The sequence below is a fragment of the Tamandua tetradactyla genome, chromosome 14 (assembly GCF_023851605.1).
Source record: "Tamandua tetradactyla isolate mTamTet1 chromosome 14, mTamTet1.pri, whole genome shotgun sequence".
NCBI lineage: Eukaryota > Metazoa > Chordata > Mammalia > Pilosa > Myrmecophagidae > Tamandua > Tamandua tetradactyla.
Genome location: NC_135340.1, coordinates 56484802 through 56512145, shown reverse-complemented (window position 1 = coordinate 56512145; position 27344 = coordinate 56484802). Strand labels below are relative to the sequence as shown.

The window sequence follows — 27344 nt, the reverse complement described above, 5'->3', positions numbered from 1 at the left end:
TCTGAAGCAGCATTCCTTCATTAAATAATCACATGCAGAATGCCTGTGAGTATACTTCATTGACAGAGGCTTTCTGTCGATTCCTGAAGTCCAGCCCTTTAACCATTTAGTGTATGCCTGTGGTTTTCCTCAGAAACCTCTCTAAGTTCCTGACATCCTCAGGTTGAAGTTCAGAACTGGAAAAAATATTCACAAAAAATCTGTAACACACACACATAAACACACTCTTTCAGGGTTCTTTGAGAATAAGCAATGGATGTACTCTGTGTATTGTTTGGTATTCAGCATACTGGAAACTAAACAAATATTAAAACAACAACAAGCACAATCACATTACTGCTATAATTTCAGTTTTGGATTCAGCAGCTGTGGGGAGGAAATCTACTCTCACAATTTTTTATCTGGCAGAGCTACAATTATGTTTTAGCCAAATAACAGACCATTTAAAAATAAAGATCCCCAAGAGAATAGGAGCAATTGCTTTCTACAAAAGGCTGGGTAGCTTTTTGTTCCTGGATATGGTTTCTGTTGACTCAGTCTGCACTTGTTTTCAAGTTACTTACAGTCCTTGGTGGTAAAGCTAAGCTAATATTCCTCATGGAAAGTTTTACAAACACAGAATTCACCCAAACACAATACACTTGAGCAGAGAATTCCTGCTCCAACAAATGTTCCAGATAGAATAAAGGGAAGGAAATTAGTTTTCCAAGTTGAGCATGCTGGTTCCAGGAGGATCACAATCAAATTCAGAGAACAGATTTTTCAGATCTAGTTGAGTTCGTGGAAAAAGTATTGGCCTCACTTCTCTACGACTGCAATAATGGTAATTAAACAGGGCCAGTGTAATCCACAGCACCCCTGAACTCATTCACCTTCTAGGTGCCAAGTGCTGAGGGACACGTTACATTTCCTCTGCACAGTTACACTTTGAGGTGTGTACCATTATCCTTGTAGAGATGAAGAAACTAGAACTTACAGAGGTTAAATAACTTATCCACAGTAAATTATCTAACAAGTGGCCATGCCTGAATTCAAATCCAAGTCTTACTTCAGAGGAGAAGTAGATTAATAGACTCAAGCCAAATTTTGAAGAAAAGCTTCAGCTGCAAGTCTAAACATTACCAAAGACTGAAAACACAATTTAGACCAAATATGACCTGTCTTAACAATGGGGAGCTGATGACACAAGTGTCATGGGGTAATGGACAAGATAGGTGGTGTGGTCACCTCCTGTAGTCTTTTCTCACTTCTCTCTCCCTTCTACTCCTTCTTCTTTTCCCCAACTTTCCATCTTTCCCTTTTCTATCCCATTTTTTCCTTTTTACACTGTAGTATAGGGAAGAATATAACTTTACATTCAGATAGTCCTGTGTTTGAACCTAAGACTCATTCTTATTGACCTTGGGCAGATCATGTAACCTCTCTAAGCCTAATTTCTTCAACCCTACTTCTTAGGGTTATTGAAGAGATTATGTCAGATGATATTTGTAAAGAGACTAGCAGGCCAGTAGCAGGCAAAACGGGATTTCTTTAAACTTTGAATGTAAGGCTACATAGAAATACAATTTAGAGTTGTTCGGTTTTGGATTGAATCCTTGCTCCATTACTTAATGGCTAAGTAATTTGGGGCAAGTCTTATAAGCTTTATCTTGAAGTATAAGATGGAGTAAATAATATAGATCAAAATATTGTGGGGGACAACCAAATGAGATGACAAACATTTACAGCTGTATCTAGTCATCAATAGGTATTTAACAAATAAAGCTCCTATTATTATTATTACTACTACTACTACTACCATTGTGGCACAATAAGTTATTCTCTTGAGCCTATCAGAATTTGTAGTAGCTGATTTGTCCTATAGTCGCCCATAGCTATTGACATTTGATCTATTTATTCAGATATGTCACCACTAAGGACTGGGAAATGCCAAAAGCACTAAGGAATTTTAATCTTGAATCTATCTTCTGAGGCGGTAAAGTAAATATAAAAAATGGAAGGTAGCAAATTACAACGTATGAAGATCACCCTCAAGGAAACAAGGGACCAGTCCTGCTTGGGCATTAACTGCTTGTATGACCCCATAGAAGTACATAGCTGTATCTGTAACATAAGATAGTTAGCCAAGATCAGTTGGCAATGTCTACAAATATTTTTAATTGCCACACTTGGGGACGTGCTGCTAACCATTTCTGGTATGTTGCATTCCAGCAGCTAGCAAACTAGAACAGGGGGATTCTGGAAGAATTGTAAGGAGCTTGACAGAGAAAGTCTAGATTGCTTTGAAGAGACTATGTGTAGAAATATGAACTCTAAAGATACTTCCATTGAAGGCTTAGAGGAATGTGTTGCTGCAAATTGGAAGGAAGGTGACTGTCATGGTCAGGTTCATGTGTCAACTTGGCCAGGTTGTGGTGACCGTTTGTCTCATTGGGCAAGTGCTGGCCTGTCTGTTGCTATGTGGACATTTCATGGACTTAAATCATGATTAAGTTGCTATATCCACAGCTGATTGCAATTGTAATCAGCCAAGGGGAATGTTTTCTGCAATGAGTGACAATCTAATCACTGGAAGGCTTTTAAGGAGGATTCAGAAGAGACAGTTCTCTTCTTGCTTCAGCCAGCAAGCCTCTCCTATGGAGTTCATCCAGATCCTTCATTGGAGTCATCAGCTTCACAGCCTGCCCTATGGATTTTGGACTCATCCATTCCTATGCCAGCCAGTCTCTCCTAATAGTAATTGAGGAAGTTCATCGGAGTCGCCAGATTGTGGCATGCCCTACAGACCTTGGACTCTATGTTTCCACAGTTACATGAGACACTTTTATAAATTTTACATCTACGGATATTTTCTGCTGATTCTGTTCTCTAGAGAACCCTAGCTAATACAGTGGCCCTTGTTTAAGGTGACAGCGAATTGGGAAAATTGAATTCTAGTGCTGAATGGAAGAGAGAATTTGAATGTGATGACCTGGGATACCTGGCTGAAGACATTTCCAAGCTGAATGTGGAGGATGCAGGCTGGTTTCTCCTTACAGCTTACAGTAAAATGTGACAAGAAAGGGATAGGCTGAGAACTGAACTTTGGGATGCCAAGAAACCAGACACTGATGTTCTGGAAAATCCCGGGCTTCCAGAAAGTGAGACTCCAGGGAATAGTGCCCCACGTGAGGATTTAACCAAACATGGAACCAGTCAGTCATTACAGGCCAAGCAAGGATTGGAGATGAGGTTATCCAGAAAGGATCTGTGGAAGGTCCTATTGCCTGACTCCACATACCAAGTCAACAATTTTTTGTGTGAGATCTGTATAAACAGAACCACTGGCAGTCTGGACCAAAAGGGACAGAAAAAGAACAGACTGAAGGAAGAACAGCCTCAAAGGCAGAAGCTAACATCTAAAGCCAAGAAACCTCAGACCATGAGAACGGATCCACTTTGCATGTGGAGGGGGTGAGTCTGTTCCCAGAGGCCGAGGGCAGGCCTTCTGCCTCAATGAGATCATTTATCCTATATCTATTCCTTCTTTGTATACTGGAAGCAGATAATTTGCTCTAAATTCACAGGTCCACAGCCAGAGAAAACTTTTGCCTTGGGACAGACCATGCCTGCAACTGACTTTGAGATTCTGTCATATTTTTGAATTGATATTATATTTGTATTGTTACTGGAATGATTTAAGGCTTTTGTAATATTCTGATGAAATTAATGTGTTTTGTATACGGAAAGATTTAGTGCATCATATGCAGGACACTTAACACTGTTAAGTAAAAAAATATGTCTGTTATTGTGTATAGTTGCCAAGTTTACAAGGGGTAGACATTGTAGTAGTTAGGTTCAGGTAACAAATTGATCAGATGACGGTGCCCAGTTGTTCTGCTGCTGTGGACTTAAATCACCAGCACATGAATTTCATCTACGGCTGATCACATTTGCAATCAGCTAAGGGGAGTGCCATCCTCAATAAGTGAGGCTTAAAAGGAGAAGTCTGAACAGAGAGAAAAAGCTCAACAACTCACGGCTCAGCACCTCAGCTCAGCACCCAGAGCTGACTCAGAGTTGGCTCAGACTCAGATATTTGAAGATGCAGAAAGGAAGAGCTTCCAGGAAAGCCATTTGAACCCAGAAGCCAGGAAGAGGGCCAGCAGATGTCATCATGTGCCTTCCCAAATTAGTAAATTTGTAACTAAATAAATACCCTTTATAAAAGCCAGTCCATTTCTAGTGTACTGCATTCTGGTAGCCTTCGCAAACTAAAACCCACCCCCTCAGGATAATGAGGAAAAAATTTCCCTCATGTATACAGCTATTCTACAATCAGTGCTATATTTCAGAGAATGATGGCAGTCTTTCCTTCACTCCGGGAAGAGTTCCAGGGATGAAAGCAGTAGTGTCCTGTGAAGTCTTCCAGTCGATCCCTCACCCTTTGCAGTTCAAATCAGTGCTTCCAAAGCCATGACTGCTTTTGGGAAAGACAGTTTAAGATTTAAACAAGTCTGGATCAAGATCAAAAGAAGACATGATACAACAGCATAGAGGACTCTTAAATGCATTATGATAAGTGAAAGAAACCAAGACTCAAAAGAATATATACTGTATGATTCCATATATTTGACTTACTGGAACAGGCAAAATTATAGGCACATAAACAGATCAATAGCTGCCAGGGCCTGGGGTAGGAGAGAAAGAATGATTATAATGGAGGATGATGGAATTTTTGGTAGGTGATGGAAGTATTTTATATCTTGATTGCGGTGTTAACTACATGACTGCTCATATGTGTCAAAACAACTGTACACTAAATGGGTGAGTTTTACTGTGTATACAGTAGACCTCAATAAGATGACCCGCCCCCCCACTGCCAAAAAATATGGTCACCATTGCATAGAGAAGATTTTTTTCTTTGGGAAAGAATGAACTGGATGACAGCTGAATTCTTTTCCATTCCAAGTCTTATGATTTTGGGGTATTCTGCCTCTCCTAATCCTGATGGCCTTGGTGCCATAGTGATTAGGGTTAAGACTGGGCTCCAATTTCTGTGTTACTGATGAGGGCCTATGAGCAGATCATGTGGATATGGGTCCTGACACCATTCTGGAACCTCTGGCCTTGCCCCATCCTGAGAGAGAAGTCTTTTTCTTCTATGTCCTGACCTGACTCCCCTAGGGACTGAGTACAGACAATTCATAAATAGGCCAGAATAACCCTCAGGAGACACTGATTTTTATCTCTCTGCACAGGCTTCCTGTCTGGATCTCATTATTAAACCTCAAATCAGCCAAGAGAAGGAGCATATTTATGAATTCCCCTCCTCTAAGACCCATTAGGCTTCCACTAGATATTTTTCTCCAGGTTCAAAAAATTTTTTAACATTTTTTTTTAAATATACATTCAAAAGAGCAAAAAATTCCAAAGCACATTTTAACAATTGGCTATAGTTCCATAATTTCAGGTCCTTCCTTCTAGCTACTCCAATACAGTGAAGACTAAAAAGAAATATCAATATAATGATTCAGCAGTCATATACATTATAACATCTCTGTTATACCTCCTCCTCGTTTGATCCTTTTACTAATCTTTAGGGATATTTCTGCTATGCCCATACTAACTTTTCTCATGTTGAAAATGGGTGTGGGCTATATGGGATAGGGAGACAGAACAACTGGCTGATGTTCTTGAAGAGCCTGGTACCTCTGGGTTTCAGGACTTATCTGGCCAAGGAACCATCTGAATGTATTAGGTTTCTGAAAAGTAAACTTAGTGCATGCAACTTTTGTAGGATCTCAGATAGAGCCCTAGGTGTTCTTTAGGGTTAACAGGAATGATGTTAGTTGGGTAGGGTTTGGCAAACCATGGCATTTAGCAATATCTAGATGAAGCTTGTATAAGAGTAGCCTCCAGAATAGCCTCTTGCTCTATCTGAACTGTCTTAGCCACTGATACATTATTTTGTTACATTTATTTTCCTCCTTTTGGTCAGAAAGGCCCTGTTGATCTCACTGTGCCAGGACCAGGCTCATCCCTGGGAGTCATCTTTCACATTGCCAGGTAGATTTTCACCCCTGGATGTCATGTCACACACAGTGGGGAGGGTAATGATTTTACCTGCAGAATTGGGATTGGAAAGAGAGAGGGGGGCCACATCAGAGCAACAAAAGAGGTACTCAAGAAGTAACTCTTAGGCATAACTAACGGTAGGCTTAACTTCCTTGCTACATAAATAAGCTTCACAAGAGCAAGCCTCAAGATCAAGGGCTTGGTGGACCATGACTCCCAGGGCTGTAAATCTCCCTGGCAACGTGGGACAGAACTCCAAGGGATAAGCCAGAGCCCAGCATCGTGAGAACGAGAAAGACTTCTTGACCAAAAGGGGGAAGACAGAAATGAGATAAAATAAAGTCTCAGTGGCTGAAGGAATTTCAAATATAGTCAAGAGATTATCCTGAAGGCTATAATGATAATAAGGATAAAAAATCAATAATATCGGGAGATTAATGAAAAAATTGGCTAGATTGAAATACTGTAGGTCAATTAGAGGAAGAGGTAAAGGGTATGAGATATGAGTTCTTTTTTTAAATTTCTTTTTCTGGAGTGATGAAAATGTTCTAAAAATGATCATGGTGAAGAATGCACAACTATGTGATGACACTATGAGCCACTGCTTGCATTTTATTTTTGGACTGATGTCTGTGGATATTTCTCAATAAAAATATCAAAAAAAAAAAAAAGGATCAAGGGTTTGGGAGTTCCTAATATTTGAGAGAATGACCAGAGTTTCCAAGGTGGGAAGTTTAATGGTTCCATATTTTTACACCAGTACCTCAAGGGACTTTGCCAATATTACTTTTTTTATAACGCAGCTCAAAACTTTAATGCATGGCAAAAGTACACACTCCAAAGGAGGAGAAACCTGCCAATACTTTTTTTTTTTTGGAAATTTTATTTTATTTTTTTGTTAATTAAAGAAAAAAAGAAATTAACAAAACATTTAGAAATCATTCCATTCTACATATGCAATCAGTAATTCTTAATATCATCACATAGATGCATGATCATCGTTTCTTAGTACATTTGCATCAGTTTGGAAGAACTAGCAACACAACAGAAAAGATATAGAATGTTAATATAGAGAAAAAAATAAAATTAATAATAATAGTAAAGAAAAATAAAAAAACAAAACAAAACAAAAACCTATAGCTCAGATGCAGCTTCATTCAGTGTTTTAACATGATTACTTTACAATTAGGTATTATTGTGCTGCCCATTTTTGAGTTTTTGTATCTAGTCCTGTTGCACAGTCTGTATCCCTTCAGCTTCAATTACCCATTATCTTACCCTGTTTCTAACTCCTGCTGGACTCTGTTACCAGTGACATATTCCAAGTTTATTCTCGAATGTCGGTTCACATCAGTGGGACCATACAGTATTTGTCTTTTAGTTTTTGGCTAGACTCACTCAGCATAATGTTCTCTAGGTCCATCCATGTTATTACATGCTTCATAACTTTATCCTGTCTTAAAGCTGCATAATATTCCATCATATGTATATACCACAGTTTGTTTAGCCACTCGTCTGTTGATGGACATTTTGGCTGTTTCCATCTCTTTGCAATTGTAAATAACGCTGCTATAAACATTGGTGTGCAAATGTCCGTTTGAGTTTTTGCCCTTAATTCCTTTGAGTAGATTCCCAGCAATGGTATTGCCGGGTCGTATGGCAATTCTATATTCAGCTTTTTGAGGAACCGCCAAACTGCCTTCCACAGTGGTTGCACCATTTGACATTCCCACCAACAGTGGATAAGTGTGCCTCTTTCTCCGCATCCTCTCCAGCACTTGTCATTTTCTGTTTTGTTGATAATGGCCATTCTGGTGGGTGTGAGATGATATCTCATTGTGGTTTTGATTTGCATTTCTCTAATGGCCAGGGACATTGAGCATCTCTTCATGTGCCTTTTGGCCATTTGTATTTCCTCTTCTGAGAGGTGTCTGTTCAAGTCTTTTTCCCATTTTGTAATTGGGTTGGCTGTCTTTTTGTTGTTGAGTTGAGCAATCTCTTTATAAATTCTGGATACTAGACCTTTATCTGATATGTCGTTTCCAAATATTGTCTACCATTGTGTAGGCTGTCTTTCTACTTTCTTGATGAAGTTCTTTGATGCACAAAAGTGTTTAATTTTGAGGAGCTCCTACTTATTTCTTTCTTTCTTCAGTGCTCTTGCTTTAGGTTTAAGGTCCATAAAACCACCTCCAGTTGTAAGATTCATAAGATATCTCCCTACATTTTCCTCTAACTGTTTTATGGTCTTAGACCTAATGTTTAGATCTTTGATCCATTTTGAGTTAACTTTTGTATAGGGTGTGAGATACGGATCCTCTTTCATTCTTTTGCATATGGATATCCAGTTCTCTAGGCACCATTTATTGAAGAGACTGTTCTGTCCCAGGTGAGTTGGCTTGACTGCCTTATCAAAGATCAAATGTCCATAGATGAGAGGGTCTATATCTGAGCACTCTATTCAATTCCATTGGTCGATATATCTATCTTTATGCCAATACCATGCTGTTTTGACCACTGTGGCTTCATAATATGCCTTAAAGTCCGGCAGCATGAGACCTCCAGCTTCGTTTTTTTTCCTCAAGATACTTTTAGCAATTCGGGGCGCCTTGCCCTTCCAGATGAATTTGCTTATTGGTTTTTCTATTTCCGAAAAATAAGTTGTTGGGATTTTGATTGGTATTGCATTGAATCTGTAAATCTATTTAGGTAGGATTGACATCTTAACTATATTTAGTCTTCCAATCCATGAACACGGTATGCCCTTCCATCTATTTAGGTCTTCTGTGATTTCTTTTAACAATTTTTTTGTAGTTTTCTTCGTATAGGTTTTTTGTCTCTTTAGTTAAATTTATTCCTAGGTATTTTATTCTTTTAGTTGCAATTGTAAATGGGATTCGTTTCTTGATTTCCCCCTCAGTTTGTTCATTGCTAGTGTATAGAAATGCTACAGGTTTTTGAATGTTGCTCTTGTAACCTGCTACGTTGCTGTGCTCATTTATTAGCTCTAGTAGTTTTGTTGTGGTTTTTCCGGGTTTTCTACGTATAATATCATATCATCTGCAAACAGTGATAGTTTTACTTCTTCCTTTCCAATTTTGATGCCTTGTATTTCTTTTTCTTGTCTAATTGCTCTGGCTAGAACCTCCAACACAATGTTGAATAATAGTGGTGATAATGGACATCCTTGTCTTGTTCCTGATCTTAGGGGGAAAGTTTTCAATTTTTCCCCATTGAGGATGATATTAGCTGTGGGTTTTTCATATATTCCCACTATCATTTTACGGAAGTTCCCTTGCATTCCTATCTTTTGAAGTGTTTTTCAACAGGAAATGATGTTGAATCTTGTCAAATGCCTTCTCTGCATCAATTGAGATGATCATATGATTTTTCTGCTTTGATTTGTTGATATGGTGTATTACATTAATTGATTTTCTTATGTTGAACCAACCTTGCATACCTGGGATGAATCCTACTTTGTCATGATGTATAATTCTTTTAATGTGTTGCTGGATTCGATTTGCGAGAATTTTGTTAAGGATTTTTGCATCTATATTCATTAGAGAGATTGGTCTGTAGTTTTCTTTTTTTGTAATATCTTTGCCTGGTTTTGGTATGAGGGTGATGTTGGCTTCATAGAATGAATTAGGTAGCTTTCCCTCCACTTCGATTTTTTTGAAGAGTTTGAGCAGAGTTGGTATTAATTCTTTCTGGAATGTTTGGTAGAATTCACATCTGAAGCCGTCTGGTCCTGGATTTTCTTTTTAGGAAGGTTTTGATTGTCTGATTCAATTTCTTTACTTGTGATTGGTTTGTTGAGGTCATCTATTTCTTCTTGAGTCAAAGTTGGTTCTTCATGTGTTTCCAGGAACCCGTCCATTTCATCTAAATTGTTGTATTTATTAGCGTAAAGTTGTTCATAGTATCCTGTTATTACCTCCTTTATTTCTGTGAGGTCAGTGGTTATGTCTCCTCTTCCATTTCTGATCTTATTTATTTGCATCCTCTCTCTTCTTCTTCTTGTCAGTCTTGATAGGGGCCCATCAATCTTATTGATTTTCTCATAGAACCAACTTCTGGTCTTATTGATTTTCTCTATTGTTTTCATGTTCTCAATTTCATTTATTTCTGCTCTAATCTTTGTTATTTCTTTCCTTTTGCTTGCTTTGGGGTTAGTTTGCTGTTCTTTCTCCAGTTCTTCCAAGTGGACAGTTAATTCCTGAATTTTTGCCTTTTCTTCTTTTCTGATATAGGCATTTATTTAGGGCAATAAATTTCCCTCTTAGCACAGCCTTTGCTGCGTCCCATAGGTTTTGATATGTTGTGTTTTCGTTTTCATTCGCCTCGAGATATTTACTAATTTCTCTTGCAATTTCTTCCTTGACCCACTCGTTGTTTAAGAGTGTGTTGTTGAGCCTCCAGGTATTTGTGAATTTTCTGGCACTCCGCCTATTATTGATTTCCAACTTCATTCCTTTATGATCCGAGAAAGTGTTGTGTATAATTTCAATCTTTTTTAATTTGTTAAGACTTGCTTTGTGACCCAGCATATGATCTATCTTTGAGAATGACCCATGAGCACTTGAGAAAAAGGTGTATCCTGTTGTTGTGGGATGTAATGTCCTATAAATGTCTGTTAAATCTAGCTCATTTATAGTAATATTCACATTCTCTATTTCTTTATTGATCCTCTGTCTAGATGTTCTGTCCATTGATGAGAGTGGTGAATTGAAGTCTCCAACTATTATGGTATATGTGTCTATTTCCCTTTTCAGTGTTTGCAGTGTATTCCTCATGTATTTTGGGGCATTCTGGTTCAGTGCGTAAATATTTATGATTGTTATGTCTTCTTGTTTAATTGTTTTTTTATTAGTAGATAGTGTGCTTCTTTGTCTCTTTTAACTGTTTTACATTTGAAGTCTAATTTGTTGGATATTAGTATAGCTACTCCTGCTCTTCTGGTTGTTATTTGCATGAAATATCTTTTCCCAACCTTTTACTTTCAACCTATGTTTATCTTTGGGTCTAAGATGTGTTTCCTGTAGACAGCATATCGAAGGATCCTGTTTTTTAATCCATTCTGCCAGTCTATGTCTTTTGATTGGGGAATTCAGTCCACTGACATTTAGTGTTATTACTGTTTGGATAATATTTTCCTCTACCATTTTGCCTTTTGTATTATATATATCATATCTGATTTTCCTTTTTTCTACACTCTTCTCCATACCTCTCTTCTGTCTTTTCGTATCTGACTCTAGTGCTCCCTTTAGTATTTCTTGCAGAGCTGGTCTCTTGGTCACAAATTCTCTCAGTGTCTTTTTCTCTGAAAATGTTTTAATTTCTCCCTCATTTTTGAAGGACAATTTTGCTGGATATAGAAGTCTTGGTTGGCAGTTTTTCTCTTTTAGTAATTTAAATATATCATCCCACTGTCTTCTAGTTTCCATGGTTTCTGCTGAGAAATCTACACATAGTCTTATTGGATTTCCCTTGTATGTGATGGATTGTTTTTCTCTTGCTGCTTTCAAGATCCTCTCTTTCTCTTTGACCTCTGACCTTCTAACTAGTAAGTGTCTTGGAGAACGCCTATTTGGGTCTATTCTCTTTGGGGTGCGCTGCACTTCTTGGATCTGTAATTTTAGGTCTTTCATAAGAGTTGGGAAATTTTCAGTGATAATTTCTTCCTTTAGTTTTTCTCCTCCTTTTCCCTTCTCTTCTCCTTCTGGGACACCCACAACCCGTATATTTGTGCGCTTCATATTGTCATTCAGTTCCCTGATCCCCTGTTCAAATTTTTCCATTCTTTTCCCTATAGTTTCTGTTTCTTTTTGGAATTCAGATGTTCCATCCTCCCATTCACTAATTCTAGCTTCTGTCTCTTTAAATCTACCATTGTAGGTATCCATTGTTTTTTCCATCTCTTCTACTTCATCCTTCGCTCCCATAAGTTCTGTGATTTGTTTTTTCAGTTTTTCTATTTCTTCTTTTTGTTCAGCCCATGTCTTCTTCATGTCCTCCCTCAATTTATTGATTTGGTTTTTGAAGAGGTTTTCCATATCCATTCGTATATTCAGCATTAGTTGTCTCAGCTCCTGTATCTCATTTGAACTATTGGTTTGTTCCTTTGACTGGGCCATATCTTCAATTTTCTGAGCGTGATCCATTATTTTCTGCTGACGTCTGGGCATTTAATCAGATTTCCCTGGGTGTGGGACCCAGCAGGTTGAAAGATTTTTCTGTGAAATCTCTGGGCTCTGTTTTTCTTATCCTGCCCAGTAGGTGGCGCTCATGGCGCTTGTCTGTCTGCGGGTCCCACCAGTAAAAGATGCTGTGGCTCCTTTAACTTTGGAAAACTCTCACTGCGGGGGAGGGTCGCCAGCCGAAGCGGCTTGGGGAAGTGCCAATCCAAATCTCCCAGCCGGCCCGGGAATCCGCGCATGGGGAGTGTCGCCGGCCTCCATGGCTTGGGGGAGTGTCTGTCCAAATTTCCCAGCTGGCCCGGGGCGCCAAGCGTGGTGTGGTGGGGGGTGCCGGCCTCCGCAGCTTGGGGGAGCGCCTGTCCAAATTTCCCAGCCGGCTCGGGGCACCAAGCGTGGCGGGGGGGCACCGGCCGCCGCGACTTGGGGGAGTGCCTGTCCAAATTTCCCAGCCAGCCCGGGACGCCAAGCGTGGTGGGGGGGGAGCGCCGGCCTCCGTGGCTTGGGTGAGCGCCTGTCCAAATTTCCCAGCCGGCCCGGGGCACCAAGCATGGCGGGGGGGCGCCGGCTTCCGCGGCTTGGGGGAATGCCTATCCACCGTTCCCAGCCAGACCGGGAAGTCACGTGTTTGGAAGGGACCCCGGTCACTGGTCTCCGTGGCTTGGGGGATCTCCGATCCAATTCTTCCAGCTGGTCCGGGGGGGGCGCACGTGGTGGGGCGCCAGTCGCCGCGGCTTGGGGGGATCGCCTGTCCAATTCTCCCAGCCGGCCCAGGAAGGAGGGAGGGAGGGACTCCAGCCGCCTGCCGCCCCGGCCCGGGGAACCGCACGCCCCTCGGTGATCTCACCGCAGCGGGTTCTCCCAGCCAGTCAGCCGTTCCAGAATGGGGTACGCTGTCTTCTTGGTCTCTGTCATGGCTCCGGGAGCTGTTCTGTACCATTTCTACTTTCCTAGTAGCTGTTCTGGAAGAGGAACTAAGACCCATGCATCTTACTAAGCCGCCATCTTCTCCAGAAGTCTGCCACTACTTTTTAATTATCCACCCCATACTCTGGGAAGTATCTGGGAATTATATTAAGCTATCCAGAATTACAAGCCCTCATTCCTATTTGGGGCTCCATGTGTTTGGGGTGTTTAAATGAACTGTCCAGACACGCTGAATTAGATTATGTGCTACAGAGAAAATTTAAGTTTTGAACAAAATAAAGCTTTTTTCCTTTGGTCTCATCCAGTTGGTGAAGTTCTAAAATACAGATACTATCATCCTTTACCACATATTCTGATTTACCTTAGTCCCAGCCAGATCAGCTTTGTTCTTCTCTCTAACTGAAGCCTGATTTCTTTTTTGGTTTCTTTAACAATTGTTGTTTGTGGCAATGCTGACTTTCAGAGCTGCAGAACTTCTACTCTGAGTCTTAGGTGTCACACAGGCACCCAAAGTTCCAGGGAAATACGAGATTATACTTATATAGTATAGCATCTCGGAATCTAGAAATAACACTTAAAGCTCAGGAATAAATGTGACAGCTTCCTGCAAATGAAAGCCTAAGGCTACTGATAATTATGCATAAGAGTCAGCCCTGGAGAGTCTTATTGTTGCTCAGATGTGGCCTCTCCCACTAAGCCAACTTGGCAGGTTAAACTAATTGCCCTCCCCCACTACAGGGGACCTGACTCTCAGGGGTGTAAACCTCCCTGGGAATGTGGGACCTGATTCCCAGTTTCAGGTAGAAGGAAGTACCTAAAACTGCTGAACTGTGTTCCAGTAGCCTTGATTCTTGAAGATGACTGCATAACTATATAACTTTCACAATGTGACTGTATGATTGTGAAAGTCTTGTGTCTGATGCTCCTTTTATTCAGTGTATGGCAGATGAGTTAAAAAAAAAAAAAAAGAAAAAGAATTAAATAAATAATAAGAGGAGATAAAGGGTAAAAATTGGGTGGACTGAAATAGTGTGGGTCAATGAGAGGGAGAGGTAAGGGGTGTAGAATGTATGAGGGTTTTTTTTTTTGTCTGTCATTTCTTTTTCTGGAGTAACGCAAATGTTCTAAAAATGATTATGGTGAAGGATACACAACTATGTGATGGTACTCTGAGCCACTGATTGTATAATATGGTTGAACTATACATGAATGGATATCTCTCAATAAAAATATTTTTTAATGTGACTGCTATAAGAGCTTACACCACCAGATTATTTTTATATACTTAAGCACTGCATAAATATAAAGCATGAGCCTCACACTAAATAATCAAGTTAGTTGATATATATATTTATTTTTGTTTTACTTCACATATACAGATACACCTTCCAGATTACTGACCTATCAAATATTACACAGAATAGTTAATTTTTCTTATGTACAGAAGAGCACTGGGTGTGCTATGACCAGAGAAGTCTGAAATAGCCACCAGAAGGCTCATGCTTTTTGCTAATAGAAAGCCCATCATCTTTGATATGATAATACATTCACAATTTGGACTGCTGTAGGAGTCCCACCCTCTCTTATTGAAAGTCAGTTCCTTTCCTGGATCTTCTTGGTGGGGGGGGGATCTCACTGAACGGTTACAAATGCAACTAGAGCCCTCACACACACTTGAGTGATGGGATAAAAATCAAAGACCACAAGACAAGCCTGGACTTGCCAGAGCCTCCATATTTCAAAGGGCAGACACGACCAGGTAGGGGCCAGGTAATGTCCACACTGCCCTGAGCATTCACAGCAATACACTGTAACGATGAAGGTGGATGATATTATGGCAGAATGGGCCCACAAAATGGGCCCAGAGTCAATGGGTTCCAACAGGTATAGGTTCTTCTTTCCACAAATTCTACTCAGAAGGGAAGATCGGGGGAATTACACTTCAGTTGTTTAGAACTATTCAATCATCAGAAATCTGTGTCCACAAAAAATCAGTACTGTTTCTTCTAGGTCACTCAAACTTGATAACATTGTTCCTTTGGTATAATTAGAAAAAGTTTCACAAAAGACTAAAATATTTGACAGAAAATTCACTTTGACTTTTTATTTGAAGGTATATCAATTATAGGCAATGACCATCAAAGGTTTTCCCCCAAATTTTTCCAATGGTACTTGCCAAGGACACATTCCTGTAGTGTTCTTTTCTTTCATATAGGAGTAAAATGATACTGACCCACCCATGGCCAAATAAGCGTGTTTTTTTTTAACTTAAGGGACAGATTTTCTCAGAGAGACCCTGGAGGGCTATTAGCCCTCATGAGGGCTATTGTCTGTGACTACAGACTAATAGGGCAAGGCTTACTGGCCATCCTGGGGACTGAATGCGTGACCCTCAACAGTTTTTAAGCCAGAACATTTGACCTGAAAAACCATGCTGCTGCTTCAGAGAAACAGAGAGCAGTCCTGTAGACCCACCTGCCACAAATGCTGCCTCAGAAAGTTGTGACAGAGCTAAGCAGAGGAAGGAGAACCACCAGGCCTAGGTAGCCTCTACGTCATATCCAGAAACAGGAAAGATGAGTAACAGCCTCAGCTAGCAAAGCCTTGGCTGGTCCTCTCAATCCTCAGACAGAAGATCAATAAAATTCACCTCCTATATATATTTCAGACAGACAGACCAGCTGTTTGGCCCTTTCACACTCAGCCTTGGAGCACAAGCACAAGCCTACGGCTCAAAGAGAATACCAGCCTCTAGGATTCCTGGGTCCTTCTGATGCATGTAACACAAGACCAAAATTTAGGTGAGTACCTCTACACACCATAGGAATAAAACACTACACCTGTACTAATTTGTACCCAGCTCAATCATACTGTGACCCCACTCAAAATGTATGCACCAACTTCTATGTCTGAACAAGAACTCTTTCCCCATCTCTGCTGCTCTTTCTGGGACGGTCCCTCTTAATACCTTTCTCACATCAAACATCATTAATTTCTGACTAAAATATCCTAAGTAAGAAAGGGCCAAGGCCCAGATTCCATGTTCATTTCCCAATAATTATCCACTTTTAGAGAAATGAGTGAAGAAAAAATAACAAATTGTATTACCACATCCTGAGATGCATACTGGGGGTCCTCTGGATTGACTGACCAGTAGCAGTAATCAAAGCCAAATGCCACAACCTTCTCCCGGGAGTCCCCAAAGCCATCTGGTCGATGAACCACCTGAAAATGAACATAGGATACAGTATTAGAATCTAGCCGGAGGCATCTGATCCCTCTGTTACAGCTACAGAGATCTAGTCTGGTCATAACAATGTCTATGATATCTGACTGAAAAAGAAACATTTGTCCCATCCCATTAGATGCAAATATAGCTCAGAGAATTAACCCTGTTTGTCTATCATACTAGGTCTGCCTATATATGAACCAAGCATATGAGGATAAGATAGCTTGGGAGGGAAAGACTTTCCTTCTCTAAGTATCTTCCTATCACTATCACTTCTTCTTTAAGTATCTCTGCAGAGGATACCTGAACTCCATGAGAAGTTCAGCCCCTGGACCTCAGAGGTTCCATCAACCCAGGGGTTGGTTTCACAGAAGGGCCAGGACCAACCCAGTTGCCCAAGTTAGAGAAAGGTAGAGCCAGAGTTTGGAACCACACTAACTGAGGTATGAGGGAAAATGATACTATTCACAGAAATGCCTTGTCTTACTATTTAAAATTTAGATCCTAGACAGGGAGAGATCACCCCTTGGCACTAGACACTACAAACTACAAATGAATGAAGCTGTCAGAATGACTAAGAGATTCTTAGTCAATAACTGACCTCAGGAAGATAAACCGTCAGAGAGGGGTGTAGGGAACAGATTAGAGTTTGAACTTGGCCAGGACTTATTTTTATTTATTTATTTATTTATTTTTTGCATGGGCAGGCACCAGGAATCAAACCTGGGTCTCTAGCACGGCCGGCGAGAATTCTGCCTGCTGAGCCACTGTGACCCACCCCAAGGATTTATTTTTAAGAATCAAAAATATGAGCTCTCATGAGACTTAACATCAAGGGATTGAGAAAACCTTTTCCACTAAAAGGGGGAAGAGGGAAATGAGACAAACTGTCAATGGCTGCGAGATTCCAAACAGAGTCAAGAGGTTATCCTGGAGGTTATTCTTAATGCATCAAGTAGATATCATCTTGTTATTCAAGATGTAATGGAGAGGCTGGAGGGAACTGCCTGAAAATGTAGAGCTGTGTTCCAGTAGCCATGTTTCTTGAGGATGATTGAATAATGATACAGCTGTCACAATGTGACTGTGTGATTGTGAAAACCTTGTGTCTGATGCTCCTTTTATCTACATTGTCAACAAAGGAGTAGAACATATGGAATAAAAATAAATAATAGGGGGAACAAATGCTAAAATAAATTTAGTTTAAATGCTAGTGATCAATGAAGGCAAGGGGTAAGGGGTATGGTAGGTATAATCTTTTTTTTTTCTTTCCTGTGTTCGTTTATTTCTTTTTCTATTGTCTTTTTATTTCTTTTTCTGAATTAATGCAAATGTTCTAAGAAATGATGAATATGCAACTAAGTGATGATATTGTGAATTACTGATTATGTATGTTGTTTTATTTTGTTTCTTTATTTTTTAAATTAATACGTAAATTAAAAATATACATATATATGAGCTCTCAGAACAAAGCAGCTGAAGTGATTAGGCAACAAAGATAAAAAAAAGAGATGGCAGAGAATAAAAGGTCCTTTATTCCTGAGAAGCTCCTGTTGAAAGTTTGGCAGGTCCCATTCTCTCTCAGCAGAGACCTACTGACAAAAGGAAACAGATCACATCACAGGAGTAGCACAAGAGCCGGCAAGGCTGGAAGGCCTAGGGTCCACATAATCCTCATTCCTTCCAGTCACCTTCCTTAGCTCTCATGAACGCTGAATACTACCTGCAAGCTGACTATAGCAATAGTCACATGGCCAGCTTCCCCGCTTCTCTATATTCCCAAAGGCCTGGAAAACTAATGGAACCCCTTCTGTCTTGTACTGGCCAGGATAATGGAGTATGGGATGGAGGAAATTAGCCTTTTAAGGGGATTGGGGAAGGGAGTTTTCAGTGTTTGTTCAGTTGACTTAAAGTCATCAAATCTTTGAAAGAGAATCTGTTACCAGACTCAGGCTAGGAACTGTTGTGTATTAGAATTGAACCTCATGTCCATATAGCCAAATGACTCCTGCACTAGGAGCTAAAATCTCCACAATGCCTCCAGATGAAGTTCTAGTAATTGAGAATTTTGGCACAAGTCTAAACGGTTGTCAGTTGAATTCAATATATACATGGATTGCCTTTAGCATAAATTAATCTCCTTGTGGCTCTGTATTTACTTTCAAAGCTGCAACTGATCAGTTTTCAAAACACTGCACCCTGATGACACTGTGAGCCACAGATTATATAATACAGTTGCACTGTACGTGTATGGATATTCTCAATAAAAAAAATTTTTTTTAATTGCACCCTGTGTGCTATAGCAGTCACACTTCCTGTACTTCTTTTCTGCTTTGTTTTTATATTTGCTTTATGGTTGGTCCATGCTTTTCCCACAATTCCCCTTACACGCCTTTTCCCTCCCACTCACCCACTCTGAACACATTCACATACACCTTCAGTTAGAAGCCCCTATAATGAAACTAGCTCTTCAGTGGAAACAAAAGGGAAAACAATTTCAGGCTTACCTTTAAATTCCTGACTTTTGCCACTTTGCCATCAACTTCCACAATAATTCTGCTCCCATCTTTGGTCTCCCTGAAACAAGACCAAATCCATATGAGAAGAAGCATATTCTTTTAATCAAGAAAAGAGAAGCTTAGGATGACAATGCCCAGCACTAGTGGGACAAATTATCTCCAGACTGCCATCTCCATAACTGGAACATCTGTCTCCAAAAGGAACTGCAAGAATTACATCAAGCAGTCTACTAGTTCCCCTAGATCACCTGGCTCCATTAACAGCTAATAGTCCCCATTTATTTATTGAGCACCCTCTGTATACTAGGTGCACTACATATTGTACTTCATATTATACAATCCACCCAACATACCCTCCTGTCATAGCACCCTAATATTTCCTCATTTTTACAGATGGAGGACTAAGGCTGAGAAAAATTATGTAACTTGTTCAAAGTCACACAGCTAATAATGACAGAGCTAAAATTTAAACCCAAGTTTGTCTGACCCCAAAGCCTATGCTCTTAGCCATACCTTAGAAATCAGGCTCGGAAACAGTGGAGAGCATCCTTGGCCCAAAATGCAACATAACATTTCTCTCTAATTATATCCAGTGACAGAAATAAAAAGGGTGTCAACGTCCTCTTCATGGAGACCCTGAACACCTATTTCTCAAATCTTTTTCTTATATCTTCCTAAACTGAAAAGAGAGTTAAGATCCTTAAGAGTTTTGCCATGCTGCAGTTGTGTAATAAGTAACACTGCTAACAACTAATCAATTCCTAAATTCATCTTAAAGGACTTAATCCAGGTGACCAACATGCCTGAAGCCCAAATTAAATAGAATGTACTCTATTCTAGATATTAAATCATTTTTTAAAACCTAAAGAGCTTCAGCTGAAGAGCCCAAGGCCAAAATATAATAGATGAGAATTAAATTCATTAGCACCTCTACACTACTGTGATTCATCAATTAAATTATTCCCAGCCCAAGACCTGCAAATTGGGAAAATATATTCAGCTTCCTTCTTCTCTCTCCTCAGGCTTCCCAGGAAGTGACCCTGAGGATTCCAGGCAGAGTAAGACAAGGGCCTGTAGAGTTGAGATTATTTTTACAAACCTGTCAGTAAGTCTGGGTTAAAGCCCTAGTTAGAAAATTTTCCTCTCCCAGAAAATGACATTTCTGTTACTTAAATTTCCTCAAGCCCCTGATATTCTTTCACATTCATTTCATACTGGATAGTACTTAAGATATCAGGGATATTCTTAGTTTCCTAGACCATCAGGGGCTAAAATTATCCTCTCCCCTCCTCTTCCCCTTGTCCTAGCCTTCAGCCCTCCTACAGAAAACTTTTCATCCTTGGTGTTAACATTTTACAAGATAACATTTTTTTCCTTTCTGTATTTTAAAGTTTGTTTCTTATCCCTTCACCCACTATAAATGTGATACGGAGATTATCAGATTATTGGAAAATACAGAAAATAGGAAGAAAAAAATCATGCAATATATTTTCTTAAATCTATTATCTAATTGTTTTAAAGTATGCCCTTCTGTGAGGATTCATCTGAACTCTCTGGCATAAAGCAGCAAAAAATACACATAAAAACTCCTGAACTTGACTTCTTGGCAGAAATATGACAATGGATGCCCCAATAAATTCCAGGAAGAAAAAAAAATAGGAAGACATGACAATGTAGTAGGGTGAGATGCTGCTATTTCCCTGCCTAGACCACTGCCATTGATAACCTACTAGTTCCAGAGCATTCTGGAACAAAATATGAGCTAATTAAAATTGAATGGAACAGAAAGAAAGGCCACCAACCTCATTAGAGAGCTGGCCTCACAAATACCCCAACACTGCCTGGGATGAGGGTGCAGAGTTCAATTTAAACCTACTAAGGAGGAGCCCTACACAAGCAGAGGTAATAGCTATTACTACTTGCTTCTGGGTCCTGAATTCTGCCAACAGCCATTATATTTCTTAAGCTTAAAGGTACTGAGAAGGAAGAAGCCCTCAATTACACATTTATCCCTAGGATAATATTTCTCAAAGCGTGGGCCACAAGTCCCCTACAAAAGAATGATATGAAGTAGGCAACCAAATTCGATTTTCTGTTTTGGGGGACCAGGAATTACAATAAGCTACATTATAACTCGCTCTCCAGGTGTGTTTCATGCATATTCTAGTTTGAGAAGCACTGACCTATAGAGGAAAACAACCAAATTATCATCATAATTCAAAACTTCGAAAAAACAGAGAGCTGAGTACAGGGACCTGAGGAATAAAAATAGTCATTAAAAACCATAGAGCCTATTAGAAATGACACCAAAAGCACAAACAAAAGAAAATAATAGACAAAATGGACTTCATTAAAATTTATAACTTTTAAACTTTTGTGCATCAAAAGACATTATCAAGAAAGTGAAAAGAGGGCAGGCCACAGTGGCTCAGCAGGCAGAGTTCTCGCCTGCCATGCTGGAGACCCAGGTTCGATTCTCGGTGCCTGCTCATGCAAACAAAAAAAGAAAGAAAGAAAGTGAAAAGACAACTACAGGATGGTACAAAATAGTTGCAAACCATAATATGCAGAATATATAAAGAACCCCTACAGTTCAACCAACAACGAGACAAACAACCCAATCAACAATTGGGCCAAGGACTTATATAACTATTTCTACAAAGAAGATATACAAATGGCCATAAACACATAAAAATACATTCAACATCACTAGGCAGTAGGAAATGCAAATCAAACCACAATGAGATAACCACCTCACACCCACTATGATGGCTATTATTAAGAAAACAGGAAATAAGTGTTGGTAGGGATGTGGAGAAACTGGAACCCTTTTGCATCGCTGGTAGGAACACAAAATGATGCAGCCACTGTGGAAAATAATTTTGTAGTTTTCAGAAAGTTAAATATAGAACCATATGACCTGCCAATTTCACTCATAGGTATACATACCCCAAAGAATTGAAAACAGGGACTCAAGCAGATACTTATCCACAATGTTCATAGCAGCATTATTCACAATAGCCAAAAAGTGGAAACAACCCAAGTGTCCATCAACAGATAAATGTATAAACAAAATGTTGTATATTCATACAATGGAATATTATTCACCTTAAAAAGAAATGAAGTTCTTGCTTCAAAGGTATGATTCAAAGAGTGTTTAACTCTAGGGTACAGGGGAAAAACTGTTATTGCATGCTATGGATTACGTTTAACATCAACAGTACCACGGCAACAGCAGGGGCAAATAATGGGGGGAGGGACAAGAGTTAAGGGGAGGTTTAGATTTCCTATTTGGTGTGTTTATTGGTTATCTTTCTATAGGGAACCACAAAATTATCTAAAATTGAGAGCGTGGATGGACTGTGGACTTTGGGCACTACACATGATGCCTAATGAACGCAGGTGGCTGAAGGATGCACTGACTGAGAAGTACATTGGCAGATGATAGTGTATACATATTATTAAATTTTGGCTGCTACAAAAACAGACGAAGTCGTGAGGCATGCAACAATGTGAATGAACCTGTGGGATATTTGGTGAGGCAAAATAAGCCAGAAGTGAAAGAACAATTATTGTATGGTCTCCTTTAGAAAATACTTACAAGAAAACAGGGGCCTAGATTGTAAGCTCTTATAGTAGTCACATTTAGTCTGCAGTTGTAATTACTATTTCTAAATTTTGAGAGCTGTTTTATATATGTATAGCCTGGTATTTAAAGACAAGAACAAAGCTGATCAGGTTGGGATAAGGTAATTCAGAACACAGGAGTAAGGAATACATTGTCTATATTTTAGAACTGCACCTACTCTTTGAGACCAAAGGAAGAAAGTTTATTTTGTCCAGAACCTAAATTTTCCGTAGACATAATCTAACTCAACCTGTCTGGATAGTTCATTTGAGGAATCAAAACACAGGGAACCCAGAGTAAGAATGAGGGCCTTTAATCCTTTAATGCTTGGATACATCCTAGAATATGCGCCTTTAATCCTGTACAGTTTAATGTAATGCTTGGATACATCCTAGAATATATTAAGCAGATAATCAAAAAGTATCAGCAAAGTCCTTTAAGGAATGGAACAAAAAATATAGAATTATTAAATTTACCACTGGGGAAACCGCTGATACTGTGTCAAACTTTAGGAACACCCAAATCAATAGACCAAGTCTTTAATCTTGAGGCTTGCTCTTATGGAGCTTATGTAGGTAGCAGAGAAGCTTAGCCTACCTATAGGTATGCCTAAGATTTACTTCTGGAGGACCTCTTTTGTTGCTCAGATATGGCCTCACTCTCTCTAAGCCCAGCTCTGCAAGTGAAATCATTGCCTTCCTCCCTAAGTGGGACATGACATCCAGGGGTGAAAGTCTCCCTGGTGGTGTGGAAGATAACTCCCAGGGATTAGTCTGGCCCTGGAACTGTGGGATCACGAAGTTTATCCTGACCAAAAGGGGAAAAAGAAGTGTAACCAATAAAGTATCAGTGGCTGAGAGAGCTCAAATAGTGTTAAGAGACTACTCGGGAGGTCACTTTTACACAAGTTTCAGTTAGACATTGCTACCTATCATAACTTGCCAAACCCCAACCAAAACCATTCCGGCCAATCATAAAGAACACCTAGGGCACGACATAAGATTCTACAAAGGTTCCATGTGCTAGAGAAACTTTCCAGAAACCTACAACCTCCAGATGGGTCCCTGGACCACATAAGTCCTGAAACCTAAAGGGTTCAGCCTCTACAGAACATCAGCTAGTTCCATCTCCCTATCCTACATTATTGACAGCCCCTTACAACACGAAAAAGTTAGAACGGCCATAGTCGAAATACTCCTAATGAGTTGGACAGAGAGATCAAAGGTGATGGCGGAGTTACACAGAGAAGGGAGGGTTTAACAAATGAATAATGATTGCTGAATCATTAAATTGATATTTCTTTTAGTGTCCAGTATCTTAGAGCAGTTAGAAGTAAAAACCTAAAATTGTGGAATTGTAACCCATACCAAACTCTGAAATCTGTTCTACAAATAACTGTTGTGCTGTGCTTTGAAATTTATTGCTTTTTTTATACATATGTTATTTTTCACACACGCAAAAAAAAGTTGACTGTGATGATAAAAAAAAATTTATTTCCTCTAGCCTCCTATGTTCTGGAGCAGCTAGAAGAAAGAATCTGAGATGATGATATGGTAGCCCATGACAAACTCTGGGATCTGTCCTGTAACTACTTGTTGAAGAGTGCTTTGAAAACTATTGCTTTTTTCTTTCTTTGCTTTGTATACATACTGTATTTCACAATAAAAAAAGTTTTAAAAAATCAAGTTCTGATAATGCTACAACATAGATGAAACTTGGCAACATTATGCCAAGAGAAATAAGCCAGATACAAAAAAGGACAAATATTGGATGATTCCACTTAGATGAAATACTCAGAATAAGCAAATTTGGAGATAAAAAGCAGATCAGAGAGGTCACCAGGGGCTGGGGCAGGAGAAGGGATTGGCAGTAAGAATAAGAGTTACGGATTAATGGGTATAGAGTTTCTGTTTAGGTTGATGATAAAGATTTGGTAAGGGATTTGTGATGACAGCACAATACTGTAAATGTAATTAATGCCACTGAATTGTACACAGTTTAAAATGGCAAATATTATGTTATATATATGTTACCACAATAATTTTAAAAAAAGAAAAAATCATATAACTAATACAGATTAGCCACTTAAATTGAGTCGGGCTCTAAGTATTTTTAATGCATTACATCATTCAATCTTCACACACAGAAAAAAATTTAGATAGGTATCCCTATAACACAGACTTTAAAATCAAAACAGAGAGGGAATATAAAGTTTTGACAGGGCAGTGGGAATTGTTCCAGACTCTATAGTGTTGACAGAACAGGACAAACTGTCTTATAGACAAGGGACAGTATTTCATAATGAGATATGGAATTTCTGATTAAGGGAAACAACTGTGAGACAGAGAACAGGACATCAAAACCATTTCTTATATTAACATTTTAGTAAGGATCAGTTCTACTCCTACTGAGGAAACAAAGCATTATATTGAGAAAGTACAACTTTTCTGTACTCTCAAGAATGAGCAGCATGGTCTGGCCAACGAAATCGTGGCTCTGTATACTTTTAGACCTTAGACAATTCCCAGTCAGGACCATTTTCTCAAATGGAAAAACAAAAACATGGAAGCTTGGACCAGATGATCACTAAGATTTCTTCCCAAGTACATCAGATTCAATGACTTTATCTGAGTCTGTGCCAATGACTTATTTGAAGGTTGGAACAAACCACATAATCAGCAGATTCCCTTCCTACATTCAGATGAGCCTCTGTGAAGATGGAAGTTAACAAACACCCAAGTATAGCTGCCATCTTGTCAGGCTTCTGTGAGAGGAGAGTAGTGGTCTGGACTTCTTGGCTGGGATAACACTACATTTACCTGTATCTGACCCCAAATCTGTGCTCCTGAATCTTCAATCTGCTACAATCTAACCACTCATAGATATCTGCAGTTCTGTCATTCTACCACTTGCTGCACAACGCTCTTGAACTAAACGTAAATGCACTTTTGTACTCTTCTTCCCCCTTCCTCCCTCCCCACTTTGTTTGATGAGATATGTTATTCTCCTGTCTGCAAATAATAACCCAACCCAAACATCAGTTTCTTAATCTAATCCATGCTATTATAGATTCCTTGTTCCTCTTCCCAAGAAACTTAGAAGTTACTGTTGAGAGGAGTTAAAGTTGTTATCCAAAGGACAATCCTTTCCCTAAAAGAACAATTTTGCAAAAAAGGGGAATTGCTTAAGTCTCCTTCAGGAAAGGAGCTACACTTAATGAAAATCCCCCAGCCCTGTGCCACCACATCCAGTTGTGCAGAAGCCAGATGTTACAAACCATTTAACCAATCTAAACACAGTAGTGTAGGCACAGGTTGTTTTTTTCTTCATTGTACCGTCTTTGCATTTTCCTACTCTATTTTTTGTTTTTCTTAGGTCTTCTGCCATCACATTTCTCTCCTTCTCCTCTTGATTATTCTGTCAACTGCATGAGCCTTCAAAGTCAATGGCCCCCATATTAGGAAAAACTTAATTCCCATTACTACCAAACCCTCCACCACCTTTATCTCTGTTCCCTAACAGCCTAAGTCCTTTGCTCCTGATGTTCTTGTTACATAGGATGCTCTTTACACTTTACTTATTCCACTGTCAGCAAATTCTAGTCGGTCTTTCTAAAAAGAACGGCTCAAACCCTAACCCTTCTGAGAAGCTTTGCCTGACTTTCCAAACCTATAGTAGAAAATTACTGAAAAGGGGAAGAAATTATGTGGCTAGACAATGGAAGCCTCAAGAGCTAAGAGATGCAGGATCAGATTCATCTACGAGGAAATGGGCAGTGACATGTCGAGGGAAGGGTTAGGATAACTTCCCCCACTTAACAGCTGTCGGGTATAGGACGAAATGATCTCTTCGGGCCTCAACTTTTCTCTCACGCGCTCGCAATTTCCCTTCTCCGCATCTTCGCAGAGAAATGTGCACTCAAGAACACATAAAATTCTACCTCAGACTTCACAGGTGCTCCAGAGCCACAAAGAAGCATCTCTCCGTAGAGATCCTTCCCCAGCGCTACTCAATGTGCCCGGTGAGAGAGGCCCAACCCCGCACCCCTGGACTTGAGATGCGGGCCCCCGAAGCTCCGCGCAGGCTGGAGAACCGCCAGGGATCCGGACACAAAGAGCCCACCCCGGAGGCCACCAGGAACCGCCATCCTACTCTGCAGGACGCGAAAGTCGACCCTAGACTCCCGTCTGACCAGGCCTTTTCGGTTTCCGGACCCCATCCCAGTCACTCTGCGTCTGATTCCTCTACTCCAGAATTATCTGACGGAGAAGCCGGGACCTCCAGCTCCTCGCGCTCAGTTGACGCCTCAAATGCCCCCTCCCACCAGACTCACTTCTTGCTGAGAGGCCGGACTCTCACGGCTACTCGCACGTTCGCCATCCCCCGGCCACCGCCCAAGCCTTGCAAGACGGCCCAGCAGCTGCATCCCAGGTCCCAACCCCAACAACAAAGCCGAAGCCCGGCCCCACCCGCCCCACGCGCCTGTAGGCGAAGCCCCACCCGAGCGCGCGTCGAGGGCCGAGAGGGGCGGTGCCTGTCCAGCCGCAGCCAGTCCTGAGCCACGTGGGCGGGAAGACGCCCGACCACACCCAACCACCCTCAGCTGTCCGGAATGGCCTCGCCCCCATGTGCACTTACAGCCCTTGCAGGGCGGTGCCTGCCGAGCTGCAGCCAATCCTGAGTCCCGAGACAAAGGACACAGGCACAAGTGTGGTCTAGTGTCGCCTAGCCACGCGTGCTGTGAGAGAGCTTGTTTCTGTTTCTCTTTTTTCAATGTTATACAGATT

General features: G+C 40.3%; 1 protein-coding gene across 2 annotated transcripts in view; it reads right to left on the bottom strand.

Moving 5' to 3' along the window:
- Positions 1-27015, bottom strand: part of STARD9 (StAR related lipid transfer domain containing 9) — a 205243-nt gene extending 178228 nt beyond the window's left edge. For both annotated transcript variants that reach the window (XM_077127589.1, XM_077127590.1), the window contains exons 1-3: positions 26891-27015; positions 18918-18987; positions 16290-16406 (exon numbers count right to left, since the gene is read on the bottom strand). In XM_077127589.1, coding sequence (XP_076983704.1) covers positions 16290-16406; positions 18918-18987; positions 26891-26937 — 234 coding nt within the window. In that variant the 5' untranslated portion in view covers positions 26938-27015. The remainder of the gene's footprint in view (positions 1-16289; positions 16407-18917; positions 18988-26890) is intronic.
- Positions 27016-27344: the final 329 nt, after the last annotated feature.